At 43.5% G+C, this 17,757-nt stretch overlaps 1 protein-coding gene across 3 annotated transcripts in view; it reads left to right on the forward strand.

Annotated features, from left to right (window-relative positions):
* TNFRSF19 (TNF receptor superfamily member 19) overlaps positions 1-16,128 on the forward strand; it is an 81,451-nt gene extending 65,323 nt beyond the window's left edge. For 2 of the 3 annotated variants that reach the window (XM_008692146.2, XM_040621568.1), the window contains one exon: positions 1,586-4,485. In XM_008692146.2, coding sequence (XP_008690368.2) covers positions 1,586-1,594 — 9 coding nt within the window. In that variant the 3' untranslated portion in view covers positions 1,595-4,485. Of the gene's footprint in view, positions 1-1,585; positions 4,486-16,044 lie in introns of those variants that run through there. The other variant, XM_008692145.2, reaches the window with a different exon arrangement.
* Positions 16,129-17,757: the final 1,629 nt, after the last annotated feature.

Here is a 17,757-nt window from a genome sequence, read left to right on the forward strand (position 1 = left end):
TCAGGAAAGCACAGAATTTCTGTTTGAGAAATGCACAAGGGCAGCTAGAGCCATTATAGTGCCCCCCCTTTAGTGATTTATTTCTATTTATTTTCAATGGAACTTGAAATTCTTACCTAGGCATTCACTCATATTTTCAGTTTGTTAACCTCGATTCCCTCCTTTTATCCAGCTTTACTGAGATATAATTGGCATTTGCCATTGCGTGAGCTAAGATGTGCAATGTGATGATTTGTTATGCATCTATATTGCAAAATGCACGACGGCACTTTTGTCTTACAGGGTCATATTGCTAATGCATGAGGTGTTTGTTTCCAAAAACTGTATTTTTACACAGCAGTTTTCTTGTGGGTGGTTTAAGACCACCCAGAATCTGGTGATGACAGTTATGGTGCAGGAGAAAGCAAATAGGTGGGAGAACCCTCTTCAGTCTGAATGACTCAATTCCAGTCAAATTTTCCCTATACACACCTCCCCGGAAAGGAACAGAACAATATATTTGGGACATCATTTGCTAAGATACTTGGGAGAATGAGGCCAGCCTGTTTACTTACAGGAGAAGTTCTTTTTGGTGATGTTTTTAGCCATCATTGGAAATGTCAACATGAAATAATAGAAGGAATGGTAGAAAAGACATGACATGATCTGGGTTCTAGTTGCTCAGTCTTTGAAAATCTCTATTTTTTTTCCATGTTGGCAAAATGAGTACCATTTATCTCCCACAGTAGTGTTAATGTGGGTATTACGGTCATACCAATTGATCAACATATTTGATGAAACTATCTCAGATTATCGAGAGTTCTTTCGGAAGCTTCTATTTCTAGATTCTCTCCTTTGACCTAGGGAAAAAATCTTTTCCTGTGAATTTACCTGATATGCTACCAATGCCAAATTCGTGGTAAATAAGTGAATGAAAGGTTACTGCCTAAAATGAAGGTTCTATTCACTTGCAGTAACATGCCTTTGGCCGATGCCTCCAGAACTCAGGTCGCTGCCCTTCTGTGACAAGGGACAGATCTAAGGGCACCACTTTGCTGGGGATATTTGCCGTAGGAAGAGTCTGAGCCTTCCAGGGAGATCATTAGAAGAGAAATCATTTCCAAACTATCTCTAAACTTTCTCCAGCAGTTCAGCAGAAGTTTTAAATGAAAAGAATGAGAGTGTCACTATTCATTAATCATCTTTGTTCTTTCAAAGAAGGGACATAAAAGGATCCTGACATCTTAACCTACAAATGTTTCAAAAGAGTGCAACGTCGAAACTAGCTTTAAATGTTTGAATGGGGTCGAAAATGAGCAAAAAAACTGTTAATACATTTTGTTTCCTGTGGGTCACATTATCATCTCTGCAGTGTTATTTGCAAATACTGAGTGACGGTGAGTTGTTATAAAATCTTTATTTTATTCTCAGAGTACATACCTCCCTGGATGTTCAAATACTATTAATGAGCTGCTTATCCATATGTTATTAAAGACATGTGTACTACTAGTAAAAGTTACTTACAATAATTTTTAACATTTATAGCTCAGCAGCTTTCATTTGTAAGGTATTATTTTTCAAGCTTTCCCTTCTGTTGCTGTTTTAGGAAGCTTAAAGGACTTGCTTCTTTCTGCAGTAGAAGAATATGGTTGGAACCCAGCGGGCACTCACCCCTCCACTTAGGTTTATGGACTGAGCACAGTCTGGACCCTGCATGGCTTCTGGGGGAAAAAAAAATAAATCTGAACCAAACTGATGGCATTTTAAGCCTTTCAACCAGTTGCTTCTGAGCCAGACCAGCTGTAAGCTGAAACCTCAAGGAATAACAAGAAAAGACTCCAGGCACTCATGATACTTCGCATCTTTCCTAAACAAGAAGCTTCTATGCCACAAGCATAACTTCAAAGGCTGATGGGTCGAGTTTGCAGCCTACGAGATTATGAGCATATAACAAGAAACAGAAACGCATTCATGCTTATTTTCATGGCGAATGTGGTTTTACCAGACTGAAGACCCAAAGTATAAGTTTTCCTTTACACTTTCTATCCAGAAATAATTTCATATAGCCAATTATCCTACTAAAAGTCAGTGTCAGATTAGTTACCTTAGTCTTTATGTAGAGTGGTTCAAAAATGAGTGTTTGTATTTGATGAAGCTCACTTTTTCATTATCTGATTAGCTTAAGCAATTAGAATTGACTTCATACTGCCTGCCTAAATCAGGGGGTTGTTAGATGAAGTTAACTGGCCTAACTAGGAATCAGAGGAGAGCAAGTCTTTTCCAGAATCAACACTTGCAACCTTAGACACTGACTCGTGAACCCTTGCTGGAGCTAGTAGGGAGAGGGGTCGAGCAGGGAAAGTGGTGGGGAAAGAGCCCCCCACGACCCTGCATTAAAAACCACTTAGCACATGTATCCTAGAGACTTGTATAAAATGATTAACATATTTCTGTGAAAAATCAGTTGATATGGAAGCATTTGTTACTTCTGTCCCTGTGATTGAGCTAGGAAGATCCAGAATTCCTCTCTTATAGGAAAGGGATAATTTATAAAGATAATGTTTTTTTCCTCCACCGCCCCCCACCACCTCCTGCCTCTGACGACCACCAACCTGTTCTCTCTACCTGTGAGTTTGTTTTTGATTTTGCTTGTTTGCATCGTATCTTATACTAAGGGCTTTAGAAATTACCACGTCTCTGGTTCCCCTACAACTGAAATGTAACACCACGTGAGTCATCTCAGGAGACTACACTACATACTAGAAGGAGAAGAAAAAACACAATTTGTTGGCAGTCTATACATGAACAGTTCGTCACTGCCCTCATGGAGTCTGACCAAGTAGCCCTCCGACCGTGCACATTTCGTTAGCACAGTAATCTCCTACATTAGCCAGTGATGCTGGGTTTAAGTGTGGTGTCAGGTGCCCCATCTCTGGTATTTACACACTAGAATTTTCTCTACGGCCAAGACAGAAATGAACCCAGTTCAGTCACGAAGCAGGGAATGGCTCATTTGCTCTTAATCTTTATGCCCTGGAGAGGAATTACTAGAGCAGGATTTATCTGCTTCCTCCTTGAACCCACATGATCAGCTCTGGCCTTTGTCTTTTAACTGATTACTATTAGCTCGGTCACATTTGCACTTACAGAAATCGAACATGACTGTGTTTCAGTCCACTAAAATACTTAGTTTCACAATCGCCCCCCAACCCCCGATCAGTGTCTTTTACCTAACATTATACTGAATATGCAAAAACTCTGTCTTCCGTAGGACATTTTTCTCTTCTCACTTATTAGACCATCCTTTTCTCTCTCTGTAGACATGAAGAAAATCTAATGAGCCCTCTTCCTTGTGGCTGGACAGTTTCTCTCCCCGTAGTCTTAGGCTCTAATATATGTGGATTAGCTTGCCTGGGCTCGGTTCTTCTCGGGACATCAGTTCCTTGAACCAAAATAAGAAATTAGAGTAGTCCCAGCGTGTCTAGTACCCTCTTTTCTTTTTCTTTCTTAGCATTAACCAATGGTTTTTAAACTTTGCTAACTCGCCAGCTCTTAGGAGAGTTGCCTTTAGGAAGTCATGTGAAATACTTAGGATTTGACCACAAGATGTCTATGAAAACGCACACTAGAGTTTCCTCGAGTGGCTTCACTGTAATTCACATATGTATGCCATTGTTTGCAATCTGATCGTTTTGTTTTGACAGAGGGATGATCAAAGTCGGCCAGGGTTGTGCTCCTTCTGGTGACCTGAATATATTTTCCACATGTAGAAACCCTCCTCGACTTCAAAGACAAATACTTGCTGGAGAAAGCTAGATGGATGGGCATGAGACTGTGGCCCCAAACCCTGAAACATCACTTTGGAGCAGTAAGGAAATACTTAGGGTTAAAAGTCGATTTCATTTGATACTGCATTTGAAAAATCCTGGGCTGTTTTATCAAGATGAAGACATTTTACCACTGCCTGCTGCAGAAACATACAATAATGTTAGAGTCTATGCTCTGTGTAAACACTTGAGAGGGAAAGCCCAATCTGCCTTTCCCACAGTTCAAATACCCTACAGTGCTCACAGGAACTCAACCGCTAGGGTATGGGTACCAGGAAATCATCATCATCGGGTCTGGGAATGAGAATTGGTGTGACTTCGAATGTTGCAGAAACCCATCAACAAGAATGAGACAAGGATTTGGGGAACGACCATGTAAAGTCATGGACTTTCTCATTTTGTGTATATGGAATATATTTTTCAAATATAGATTTTTCTACTTTAGATAAAATGTTAATGTCGCTATTACCTAGTTGAGCTCTATTGTCCGTGATAGTTAAAAAAAAAAAATTGAAAAGAAAAGGAAAAAAAGTCCATCATTGCTTAAAGGTCACCACCTTGAATCCATTTAGATTTCATTGTTACTATTTTGCATACCGGAATTTATAAATGTATAAATTTTCATTTTCTTATTCAAGTAGTTTTGTAATACCCTTTTTTATATGTGAATAAAATTGTTATCTGGTATTCGTATTGACATGTCCAGTAAGATGATTGGTGATGGGGTTTGTTTTCCTCTCTTGCTCTCCATAAGTTCTGATCCTTCCAGTTTAACCCTTCTGGCCCTTCAGATGTTATGAGGGGGGTTTGAAATATTTCTCAGGCCTGTGAAGCAACTGAAGAATGCTCTGAGTTATTTGAGAAGTTGTGGCATCAAGATTTTATTATGATCTCTTCTTTTTCCTCCTTCATTTTATGGCATAAAGAGGAAAAGAACCAAAGGAGAGGAGGCTTGATATTCATTCTTTGTGGAGGTCAGTAGGGTGACCAACACCGGTCACTGTAAGAATTTCTTCTTCCTTCCCACCTTCTGACCTTCCTTCCCTTCAGTAAAGTTTTTCAAGCTATTATTGGATTTTGAGAGAGAACTTTAAACTTCCTGGAAAAAAAAATTGGGTAATTTTAAAGTGACACCATATTCTTTCAGCTGATTAGTCTGTGGTGTTAAACGACACTACGGATTCCCTGAGGGAAGGACATTAGCTTCTTTCCCCTTTCCACGCCTCCACCCACACGCCAGCTCCTTGCCTCATGTACACTTTTCCTGTGTGCGTGCAATCTGGTTGGGCTTGTGGGTACCATTCACTCTCTGAGAAAAGTAACTCAAAGCTTCCGATGTTCTAACAGGAGGTCTGAAGTACTCTATAGTCACATAAACAACTTATTTTCATTATTACTGCTATTATGAAGTTCTCTTTGCAGTTGGCTACTCGTCATTCTCAATTGGTCTATTTGTCCCATTTTAACTTGAGGAGGTATTGCCTGATTTTTCTTAAAAGGTGTTTGACACCCCATAAGCTTTGTACATGCAGCTTAAATTTATCATTCAGTCATCTTGAAACTAAACAACAGTCTGAGAATTTCCAAAATCTTCTATAATATCTAAGAAATTTCAGTATGACCTGGTATGTGATTCTAGTCACAGAATTATACAGAATCAAGTCAATAGCTCACAGTAATGGTGGTTATGTCACATTGCAGCCAGAGGAAGGTCACAGGGTTTCTCCTGTAGAGATCAAGCAGCTCAGGGTCTGGTCTGTCCATAAACCAGCAGTGGCATTTGAATTAGTGTGATTTATGGCTGCTTTCAAATTACCCTCTCCAGAAGATTTGAATTTTAAAAACTACTTTCTCTGCAACCATGGGTGGTCTTGTGAGGCAGGTTTCAATTATTAGTCCATAAAGACAGGATTTTGTCTTTTTATCTTAATTTCTAATGACATTAACTAGTCCTACTTCAGACAGAAATAGCTGTGTTCTGTCAGTTTTGTTTGGTGTTGAATTGAGCCAGCAGAACTCTGCAGAGGGATTTTACTTACCTGGGTTGACTGTTTACAGACAACAGAAGATCTACAGAACCGTCTGTTGGCAATCCTTTAATAGCAGGTTAGGGAGGCAGGCTCCTCTCAGCCAGGCACATAACGCCTGCTCAGTGTGTCAGATACGAATTGTTTCCCTCAAAGTTCCAAACACAAATTCAGTTCCTCTTGGAAGCCTTGTTCTGAAACAAGCATGTCTCCTATGTCAGTCCTTCCTTCCTTCCTTCCTTCCTTCCTTCTACACATGTATACAGTAGTAGCATAGAGTATGTACTTGGTTGCAAATGCAATGCCAGGGTTAAAGCAAAAAAGGAAATATGAGGGAGAGAAATCTTTTGAATATTTATAAAATAGGTCTTGGCCATAAAGACATCAGTGCAAATTCTCCAGAGGCGGGGGGGAGCAGTGACATCCCAGGGAAGTCCGCTGTAGCACAGCAGCTGGGGGAGGTTCTAGGTAAGCCAGGAAGGAGCGTGTGGTTCCCCCTCCAGGGATGGGTGGAAGGAGCTGGCATGTGGAGAAACCCAGCTTGCTCTGGGAGGGCAGAGAAGTGCAGTGCGGTGGGAGAGTGAGGAACAAGGGGGAAGTTGCTGAGGCCTGAGTGCCAGCTTGACAGGTGTCTGGTGTTTTCTGCCCTGGGCCTTGTTGAACTTGACCCTGTAGGGAATTTACTTCCCTTTCAACAAATGAGTGACATGACATAAAAACTCTAAAATCTCTGGTCTTTCAGAAGCTTGGATGTCATCAAACTAGGCAAGGTAGACCTCTTTTCAGACTCAGAAGATTCCCAGTCATGGACAGGACGTGGCCACCCAGATGGGGGTGGGAGGTGAACCATCAGTCCTGGTTAGGAAATACTGAGCCTGAGATCTTTCTCCTGTCATCGAGGTCACCTTGGTCCTTCTGATTTTGAGGGGGATAGTGCTGAACATGAGATCTATGTTTCAGACTTGGCTGAACCACCTGCTAACATCAAGTCAACACTCTGGCCAAATCCCTGAGAAGACATAAGTCAGCGATGACGAAGCCACCCTGCTCATGCAGCCAGGGCCCCCCAGAGCCCGAGGACAGCACTACCCATCAACCATGGCCTTTCTGTCCTGAGCCTGTGGCTCAAACTCCTGGTTCTGCTTGACCATGAGCCCCAGGCACCCCTGTCATCACATCTGAGTGAACTTCTAGGGTGAAATGTGTTTGTCTCCCCATTTCTCAGTCTTAGCCAGGCACCTTCACCAGGGAGCTAAATCTTGCCTGATCATTTCTTTTCTCAGCTCCTTGCCCTTGTCTTAGAAATGCTGCTACTTCGCCATTTGTTCCTTGCATGGCCGAGCGACCTTCCCCAGGGAACCTAGAAGGAGGTTGGCCTGTGGGTCTGGGTGGCAGCAATTCTTGGAGGCCTGTGCCTGTCGCTTTTCCTACTTCTTCACCTTCTGTCACTTCCACTTCAACCACAAATAAGTCCACTGAGAGATAAACAAACGGGCCAGCTTGAGATGGAGCCCAAGCATACAGTTGTGAGAGGAGCTGCACAGAGAACCCCAGATCCTCCCCGAATCTGTTCTTACCCTTGAGGGAGTTCACCCATCTGTTCTTTAGGGACCAAGATCTAACAAGCAGCAGGTGTTGCAATCATGTGACGAAGAGCTGTCATTTTTCCGTAGAATGAGGTGTTCATGCTAATGTCACTAAACCTAGTCTTGGGTCTTGAGAGAGAGTAGGATGTAGAGTGTTTTTTTCAAATGCAAGATTTAGGGAGTACAGTGCCAATGTGGGAAGGGAAGATTAGGATTAGCACTTGTAAAAAGAAAGTTTCTCCTCCTTCAGTCATTGCTTTCTTCTTTCCCTCATGTCCCTCATCACAAGACCTAAAATCTTGGCCTCCAGCCTTCCAGCAAATGTGGAGGCTGCCTCCCGTCTTGTCCAACAGCCCCTGGTTGGATGCACAGAGACACAAAATGAAAGGAGGAGAGACAACCCAGGGCTGCTTTCAAGTCCTGTCTGACTGTAGAATGTGTCTCCCCTTGAGGACTCTCACATTTAATAAATCTGCCCAAGGAATCCCTGAGCTTGGCTGTCAAACCTGATGACAAGGCACCTTTGCAGATGCCCTTTCTCGAATTTAAGTGTGATGAGGGGATTATGGAAGGCGAAGTTCCAACTGATGCCTCTTTGGAGAACATTTTCTTTCAGTTTACAAACCAGTCAACTCCCCATAACTCTGCAGATTCTAGGTTATTCTCTGAGTAGGTCCCAATTAGGTATTGTGTAGGAGAGTGTGGTGGTTAATTTTATGTGTCAACTTGGCTGAGCCATGATACCCAGATGTTTGTTCAAACACCAGTCTAGATGTTGCCATGAAGGCATTTTTTAGATAAGATTGCAATCAGTAGACTTTAGGTAGATCCGATTACTCTTCATAATGTGGTGAGCCTCATCCAATCAGTTGAAGGTACTAAGAGACTAGACTGAGGCTGTCTGAGGAAGAGGGAATTCTGCCTCCTTTCTGCCTTCAAAGTCAAGCTGCAACATCAACTCTCCGCTGGGTCTCCAGCCTGCTGGCCTGCCCTGCAGATTTCAGATTTGTCAGCCCCACAATCGCCTGAGCTAATTCCTTAAAATATATTTCTTTCTACACACACACACACACACACACACACACACACTCTCTCTCTCTCTCTCTCTCTCTCTTTCTCTCTCTATTGGTTCTGTTTCTCTGGAAAACCGTGACTAATACAAAGACTAATCTCTCAACCCTGTCCCCCAAGCTAGATAGATACCAGTGACCAAACTGGTGAAGTGTCAATGTGAGTGAAGTGTTCTCTGTCAGGCAGACTAGTAGAATCTCATGGGACTCAAGGCTTTCTTTGTTTTCTTTTTATTTATTTATTCTAAGAGAGAGTGCGAGGAGGCGGAGGGGCAGAAGGAGAAGGAGAGAGAGAATTTCAAGCAGATTCCACTAGGATTGTGAAGCCCAATGTGGGGCTCAATCCCACTACCCTGAGATCATGACCTGAACCAAAATCAAAAGCCGGACGCTTAACTAACTGAGCCACCCAGGTGCCCCATCATGGGGCTCAAGACTCTCTTAAAAGCCCAAGTCACATAACTCAGAAGTCCTTGTTCTGTCAGACAGAAACTACCTCGACTTCTCATCTTTGTCTTCAGGCAGAGTTCCCTTTGTGCTCCTTCTCCTTCACTTTCCTCCCTTCAGTGGCTCTGATTGAGGTCTCCATCCTCCACTCTCCAATCTTCTTCACTCTGTGGACTTGGTCTCTCACCAGAGCAGACATCCCACATTAAGGGAAAGGCCTGGCTCTAGGTGGCTTTGATATGATGACTAGATATTAGTTCAGGGAGAATAAGAGAAAAAAAACCACGGTTCTATTCTAGAAGAATGGCCAAAATGATTCTATCTGAAGGGAGCCTTTGCATTAAAACTCATGACTGTCATTCGTTGTGAGACATGCAAAGTAGTGTGTAGTATGATTTCACCCGGCTGAGAGCTACAGAGTTCTTTTAATTAGCCTGTCTCTGCAGCAGCCCAGGAAGTGGGAATTACTTTGCAGTAAAGAGTGTGATGCACAGAAAGAGCCTGAGGTCTTCAGTGAGTCAGAGACAGAGTCAGAGCAAGAGCCTCTGTCTTCTACACTTCTCAAGTGTCGTTTCATGAATCCAGTAGAAACTTGTTCCCCAAGACCCAAAGCAAAGTCCCTTCAAGCGAAACTTCTCCCATCCCCCAAAGCCAACCACACCTACATAATCGGATAAGTCACTCCAGGGGGAATGCTCTGTTTTCATTCTAAACACAGGTTCTGCATCGCTCTCTGGCTTTGGGATTTGGGGTCTCAGGAATGGCATCTCCAGGGCGTTTCTCTCATGGGCCTAAAGGTGCAGTAAATGGCATATTTTCTGAAGCAAACAAATTCAGTTGCCAGTTTCCTGCTCTTCTTTAAACAAACGATTGATTTTGTGAGTGTACAGCAGGAGGCTCAATTTTAGAAAAATCGTATGTTAAAAAGGACAGTGGAATCTGCCACACAAGAAAACATACTTATGGCATACAAGGCATTCCTCATTTTTAAACACATTTTCTCTAGTTTGACCTGCTCCTCTATTCACAATCTAGAGCTCTCTGGGTATAATTATGGGTTTTTCACCAAAATTCAATCTGATGAATAAAGAGTTACCATCGCCAAGGATGTACCAACTTTGGAGACAGCTTCAAAAGAAGTCTTAAGTAACAGAACATTATCAGAATAACAAATTGCCCAACCAAGGGACATCTTTGAAGTTAATGGGGATTCAAGGCTTGTTTGCTTTTTTAAAAATCCCCATACTTGACAGCTAGACCTTGTACACTGGACATTTCTGTCAGAAGTGATGAATAAACTCAAAACCAGATTCTTTGCTTGGGGATCCACTGATGATAATATGTAACATTTGAAAGCAACTCCTCTCTTCCTGAGCACTTTTACACCATTATTTCATCATATTCTCACATCTGTCCTATGAGGGGTGTTACTAGCTTCATCTTACAGATGAGGAAATGAAGATTCAAGGAGACTAAATAACCAGCCCTGAAGTCAGTAAATGGTAGAAAGTGGTAGAAAGCATGTTTAAAAAAGAGTTTCAGCCAGTAAGTGGCAGAGCTGGGATTTGAACCCTGAATTTCTGATTCTGGAAGCCATGATTTTCTGGCCGTGCAATGCAGTTCAGAACCAACTTTTCCTCTTGAAGTGAAATAAGAAAAGATTGCATGCTCGATGACCCTATTTGTGCAGAATGAAGGCATAGGATTGTAAAACAGAGCAAAGCCTCCTTGCTTCACCTTACAAGCCTAACAGAGAGCTAGAAGGAACCTCAGCAACTGTCTGGTCTAGCAGTTTGGCACGGCAATCCGTGGATCCCCAGAGTTCCCAGGAGGCTGGGCAGGGAGTGAGAGAGGTGCCTGGCTGGGGAACATGGCGCTACTCTAAACGCAGGACTATTCACCTCTTCTTTTGGAAAATGGAGAGTACAAGGACCTGGAGAATCTCAACTTCATCCTTGGTCTCTTGGCTCCAAATCCACTGGTCTTCCTCCTCCTCCAGGCTGAATTCCATCCTAAATTTCTATCTTTTCAGTTAGATGGAATTTGAGAGCCACACCACCATGGCCCATGGCCTTCCTAATGACTGATAGGATCCCATCCCTCCTTCCCCAACCCTCCTGTGCCTCGCCAGCCTCACAATGTCAAGTCCTGACTCCTCAGCAGAACAGTGAAGGCTCTTTACTACCTGGGCCCAGTTCACCAATTCAGCTTCATGTCCCCCAATCTCCTGTTCCATCTCAATCTCTCACCCCACCCCATGCCTAAGTCTGAGCTCTGGGCTCGCTGAGGTGGCTGGGCTCCCAACACACCAACTCTACTCTCAGGCCTTCACACTGTGCCCCACACTGTGCCCCACACCTCCTCGTCTCCCTGGGGAATTCAAACTTCAATCTCAAATCATCAATGAATCGCTACAGAAGGTTGTCCCTAAGTTCTTTGCCCAGTTTAAAATATTTTTCCCCTAAGGATTTCATTGTTCTACCTTTATTTTAGCAATTGTTATATTATTTCATGATCATTTGTGTGTGTGTCTTTCTTCTCATTAGGCTACAGGCAAGGCATTTTGTCTTTCCAGTTTTATATTTCTAACCTGGAATAGTGTTTGACACATAGTAGGTATTTATTTACCCATGATTTATTATTGTACATAAACATTTATTTTTAATTATTATGTATCAATTTAAATAACTAAATAAAACAATAAATATTAACATCAACAATAATAGACACTAATTAAAATTGAATTATTTCTTAATTATAAAATTAAATATAAAAATTAATTGATTAAATAAAATGTTAACAATATAAATATGCAATTATTTCATATGAATATAAATAAGTACATTTATTGCATGAATGAATGACTCTCAGATGCCTTGAAGCCCTACGGTTTTTAGGATAAATTCAAACCCTTTACCTTGGCCTTCAAGGCCCCTCCTGATTCAATCCATGCCCTCAGTCATCTCCTGCTGTTCTCCTGCTGGCCCCCTTCTTTTCTACACCTGGGTGTCTGCACTTGCTCTTCCCTTGAACTGTGATGGCTGATTCAGTCTTATCTGAGGACTTCACCTCAGGTGCACCCCACTTCCGCCAAGAACCTTTCCCTGACCACTCTTATCTGAAATGCACACATCCCCACTCCACGCCCCAACTTATTTACTTCCCTCCTGATGCTTAGCATTTATTAATGGACAGCACTTACTAATTTGTTTATCATCTGCTTCCCAATATACTGATTACATTCCAAGTAGGGAACTTTGGTCTTTCTTATTCATCATTAAATCCCAAGACTGGAACATTATGTGGCATATAGTAAATGCTTAAATGTTCGTTGAACAAATGATTAAACGGGGTCATGCATCTGTGTGGTTGATGGAGTTGTTGGTTTCCCGTGACCCCCTGACTCCTGACATATGTATTCCGACCTTCAATCTGTTCAGCATCAGACTAGACAACATGTCATCTCTCATATTTGAGGATGAGGTAGTGACCTATCAGACTCATGGGGCTTTTTCCCCAGAAGAGGGGATGGATTTACACAAAGCTTGGGCTCTGAAGTCAGAGACTGAAGTGAATCCTACCCCACATTTGACGGCTAGGGGACACTGTCAGTGTTACGCAGTCCGTGAACACCTGGTTCTTCCTCCACTACCAAAAAAAGACAATAATTATCCCTACCTCACAGTAGAGTTGTGAGATGTAAATACGAACTTTATGCACCAAAGCCCATAGTTCACATTCAACAATCTACTATTATTATTATCAGACATATTTTCCAGGTCCCCAAAGACTATAGTCCAAATGTCCAAGAAGGGAGGATGAAAATGGACAGTAAGACAAAAACCAAGAGACTAGATTCTAGTCTGAGTTTTGCCACCAACCAGCTGAGTGACCCTGGGCACATCCCTTCTCTGGACCTCATTTTTCTTATTTTCTTATTTCTTAATCGGAATGAATCCGATTTCATATGCTCTCTCAGTCCTTTGGGTTCTGGAATCTGAGATCTTGGCTCATGGAAATTCTAACATGCCACATGCCCACAGTGGGAAAGCTGTAACATTGCCCAGCTGTCCCTGCTCTCTACCACCAAACTCATTTTCACACTCGTAACGTACCCATGGGTGGCAAGTGTCCAGTTCAAACTCCAGGGTTCCATCCCCCTTTCATTGTTATTTCAGAGAAACAGCAGGGTCTGGCTGTGACCTCCATTATTTCTGGGAGCAGAAGCACTCCCCATAAAAAGTTTGCAAATTACAGAATGCTAGAACTACCATGGCCCCTGCGAGGTCATCTAATCCTTTTTCTCTCTCCAAAATATCTATCTTATCCATCAACAAATGAATGTATAAGCAAAATGCAGCAAATACATTAGATGGAATATGATTCAGTCATAAAAAGGAAGGCAATTCTGACACAGGCTAAATATGGATGAACCTTGAAGACATAATGCTCTGTGAAATAAAGGGTAAATATTGTATGATTCCATTTATATGAGGTACACCTAAGATAGGCAAATCCATAGAGACAGAAGTAGAATTGAGGTTACAGGGACTATGAGGAGGGAAATGGGGAGTTCCTTTCTGTTGGGGAAGACGGAAAAGTTTTGGGTATAGACGGTGGCAAAGGTTACACAACATTGTGAATGTGTTTAGTGCCACTGAATTGTACACTTATGAATGGATAAAATGGTCAATTTTATTTTATGTATATTTTTCCACAACAATTTTTTAAAATGTAGTCTATTATCTAAATCAAGAGTCCCAGGGGCCCAGCCCAAACCCTCTGAGATTCTCCAGATGGACCCCAGAAGCTGCAGGTGCAACAAATTTCCCAGGTGATTCTAATAAAACAGAAGTCCAGGAACTACTCATCTAACCCTCTCATTTTACAGATGGGAAGTCTGAGGCCAGAGGCCTATCCCCTTTTCCTAGAACCTTGCAGCTGGTAGGAGAGGGAGCACCCACTCAGCCATACTGTGCTGTCCCTGGAGGAGGACACTTGTCACACATGCATGGCTTTAGGGACAGGCCCCAGTAAGGAGCAATAACAGCGGGGAAGGGCCTGCGGGACCACGAGGAGGTGGTGTGGAGCCTCATTAGGCGTGGCAGGTTAATGCCCAGGGGGCCACCGCTCAGCAGGAGGCTGCGTGGAAATCTCCGGCCACCTCGGCCGGTGGGAGCCACCATGCAACTCTCTTACCACTTAAACTTCTTCCTGGGACAGGGGAAGAACGGTCTCCACAGGGGAGGCATCACCTTTGCAAGGTGAACACAGGGCAGGAGGCGCCAGGAGGGCTGTAATGTGGCAGGCCGCCTAGGGCAGGCCTGCACTGGCCACCAGGGGACAGGAAAGAGCCAAGGGGCCTGTAGTTCCCGCCAGTCCAATTGCAAATCGCCTTGGTCCTCTGTCTACTTCCGGCTAAGTTTCCCCCCACCCAACCCTGAAGATAAAAACAGATAACTTTTCTATTATGTTCATAGTCATGTTATGTGTAGTCATTGCTTCATTTGTTTGACTTGCATGCCAGGGTCTGCGCTGTGCTCTGAGGTAAAGAGGTGAGTGAAAGGTGAGTGGTAATATGACAGGCAAGGGATAGTTGGCACGGTGGACAGGTGGCTATCTGGAAGGAGCCTGACATGGGGTCAGGCAGAGCAGGAGTCAAGGGCAGGCTCAGTCCCTCACCTGATGCAGGGACCTGAGCAGGTCATTGAACTCTGAGTCTTTTTTTTTTAATTGTGGCAAAATATACAGATCCTACAATTTACCATTTAAACTGTTTCACCTGTCCTGCTCTGTGGCATTAGGTACGTTCACACTGTTTTGCAACAGTCACTACTATCCATCCAGCCACAGACTTTTTTTCTCTTTCCACACTGAAACTCTACCCATTAAACAACAGCTCCCTGCTCCCCCTTTTTTTTCCAGACCTGAGCAACCACCATTCTTTCTGTCTCGAGCAATGGGACTACTCTAGATACCTCGTATCAGTGGACTCATACAGTATTAGTCCTTCCAGACTGAGTTTTTCCAGACCTGAGCAACCACCATTCTTTCTGTCTCGAGGAATGGGACTATTCTAGATACCTCGTATCAATGGACTCATACAGTATTAGTCCTTCCAGACTGAGCGTAATGTTCTTGAGGTTCATCCATGTTGTAGCCTGTGTTAGAATTTCATCTTGGGTTTTTGTTTTTAATTACTCCTGTGCAAAATGGTGACGAGTGGTAATTCTCCAGAAAGAATATGGTAAGAATCAGAGATAAAATATGTAATGCTCTATCACAGAGCAGCTGCTCAGTAAGTGGAAGTGTTATTATTTCTACCTCTATTATCAGTATGATAAGGCATGCAAAAAGTCTGCAAGCAAATGGTAAGAGTCGAATCTGCCTGTGCATCTGGGGCTGTGAGGTTTGGGGAGGGCTTCAGAAGCCACCCACAGTAATACGGAGTAATCTGAGGGTGGGGGGAGTACTATGGAAATAGGAGGAAGAGGAAGGTGAGGTGGTGGTTTGGGAGCCTGGCCCCATTCTCTCCAGGGGTGGAGTCCTGGTGGAAGGAGGCAGGGGTTGCTTCATCCCCTAGTCTGTGAAGGTTTCCCAACGCTGCTTTCAGAAACTCCACTGGGCCAGCATGGGGATGGAAGGCCTCTCTGGCGCTGAATGCAGAAATGCAGAGTGTGAAAATAAAGACAGCAGGGAGAGAGGCTGTGGGAGGAAGTGGGCAGAGCTTCCCAGGGGAACCTCCCAGTAGCTGGCATCCAGGAGGCAGGTCCCAGCAACAGAAGGCCGCTGCCTTTGGGTGCGCTGCAGGCGCCAGGTCAGCAGGTGTGGAGGAAGCAGCAGGAGTCATAGGCAGAGGCAGCAGAGGTGACAGCAGAAACAGGTATCAGCATGTGGCCCAGGGTGTTTGCCATGATCCAGATGCTCTGTGGGAGCTGGGATTCTACCAGTCACTGTTCGGTAAAGCCAGTTCCCTATACTCCCTCATGGAATGAAGACTGGCTTGGGGAAAACCAGTTACCAGGAAATGTCAGGAATAGGGATGGCACCCGCCTCACCCCAAGCTGAGGCTCTGCCCATGCCAATATCTATACAAATCTGTTTGCAGGAACAGAGGAGCCTCTGAAGAAAGAGCAGAGGAGACAAGGAACGAGACAGGACAACTTAAGAAAGACAGGCACGAAGCTGGCCTGCCCTGTCTGCCACCAAAGTATCTCACAAGAGGAAATCAGCCACCATGAGCAAGAACCAGCAGACATGACAGAGGGCAAAACTATGTTCCCAGAGCCCGCTGTCATGGAGCCACAATCTGGAATAAGTTGTGTTTTATGATTAAAAATATAAAAGAAGAAAATAGAATTGTGTGAAAGAAAAATAAGCAGATTTGGAAAATAAATACAACTTCTAAAATGAAAAATATAATAATTGAAATTTAAAACTCAATAGACGCTTAAAAAGCAGAAGAAAAACAACTGAAAAGAAAACGAGTGGACTGGAAACAGGCTCTGAGGAAATGGAAGAAATCTGTGATAAAATGCATGAAGAATAAAATGAGGAAGTCTCATATATATCTAATAGGAGTTCCAGAAAGAAAGAACATAGAAGATGAGGGAAAGAAAATATAGGAGACCATTCTCCAGAACCAAGTGCATATGTCTATAGCGCCACCCTTAGACCTAGACGCGCATGTGCCCTGCCGTGGGTCCTTACCTCAGCGAGCCACAGTGCTTTGGAGTGCCTTGCTTGCAGTTTTCTACATTCCGCTCCAAAGGCAAGGACTGAGCAGAGCTGACAGTGTTTAGGCAGGTCGCGCAGAGCCTGGAATAAGGCAATGTTCATAGCAGCATTGTCCACAATAGCTAAATCGTGGAAGGAGCCGAGATGCCCTTCAACAGATGACTGGATTAAGAAGTTGTGGTCCATATATACAATGGAATATTACTCAGCTATCAGAAAGAACGAGTTCTCAACATTTGCTACAACATGGACGGCACTGGAGGAGATAATGCTTAGTGAAATAAGTCAAGCAGAGAAAGACAACTATCATATGATTTCTCTCATCTATGGAACGTAAGAACTAGGACGATCAGTAGGGGAAGAAAGGGATAAAGAAAGGGGGGGTAATCAGAAGGGGGAATGAAACATGAGAGACTATGGACTATGAGAAACAAACTGAGGACTTCAGAGGGGAGGGTGTGGGGGAATGGGATAGGCCGGTGATGGGTAGTAAGGAGGGCACATATTGCATGGTGCACTGGGTGTTATACACAACTAATGAATCATCGAGCCTTACATCGAAAACCGGGGATGTACTGTATGGTGACTAACATAATATAATAAAAAATCATTATAAAAAAAAAAAAAGGCTTGTGTGAACCATGGCCCTACCTCTACCCTACAAGGCACTCTCTGACTCTCTATCTGGTTTAGGGGGTCAACACAGTGCTTTGGAGTGCCTTGCTTGCAGTTTTCTACATTCCGCTCCAAAGGCAAGGACTGAGCAGAGCTGACAGTGTTTAGGCAGGTCGCGCAGAGCCTGGAATAAGGCTCGTGTGAACCACGGCCCTACCTCTACCCTACAAGGCACCCTCTGACTCTCTATCTGGTTTAGGGGTCAACCAGATGCTCCCATAGAACTCAGGTCTTGCCCATATGGACTGTCCTGGGTCCCCAGAGACAGATACTTGACCCAGGGTGGCAGCCTCGTGAGTACGATCCCTCCCATTTGTCAAAGCGGAACATCTTTCTTGGGCTCACATGTGACTGAACTGCCAAAATGATGCTAACATGCTGATTTTGTTGACGCAAATGATTTGTATGG

Source organism: Ursus maritimus, unplaced genomic scaffold (assembly GCF_017311325.1).
Source record: "Ursus maritimus isolate PB19 unplaced genomic scaffold, ASM1731132v1 scaffold_10, whole genome shotgun sequence".
Lineage (NCBI taxonomy): Eukaryota > Metazoa > Chordata > Mammalia > Carnivora > Ursidae > Ursus > Ursus maritimus.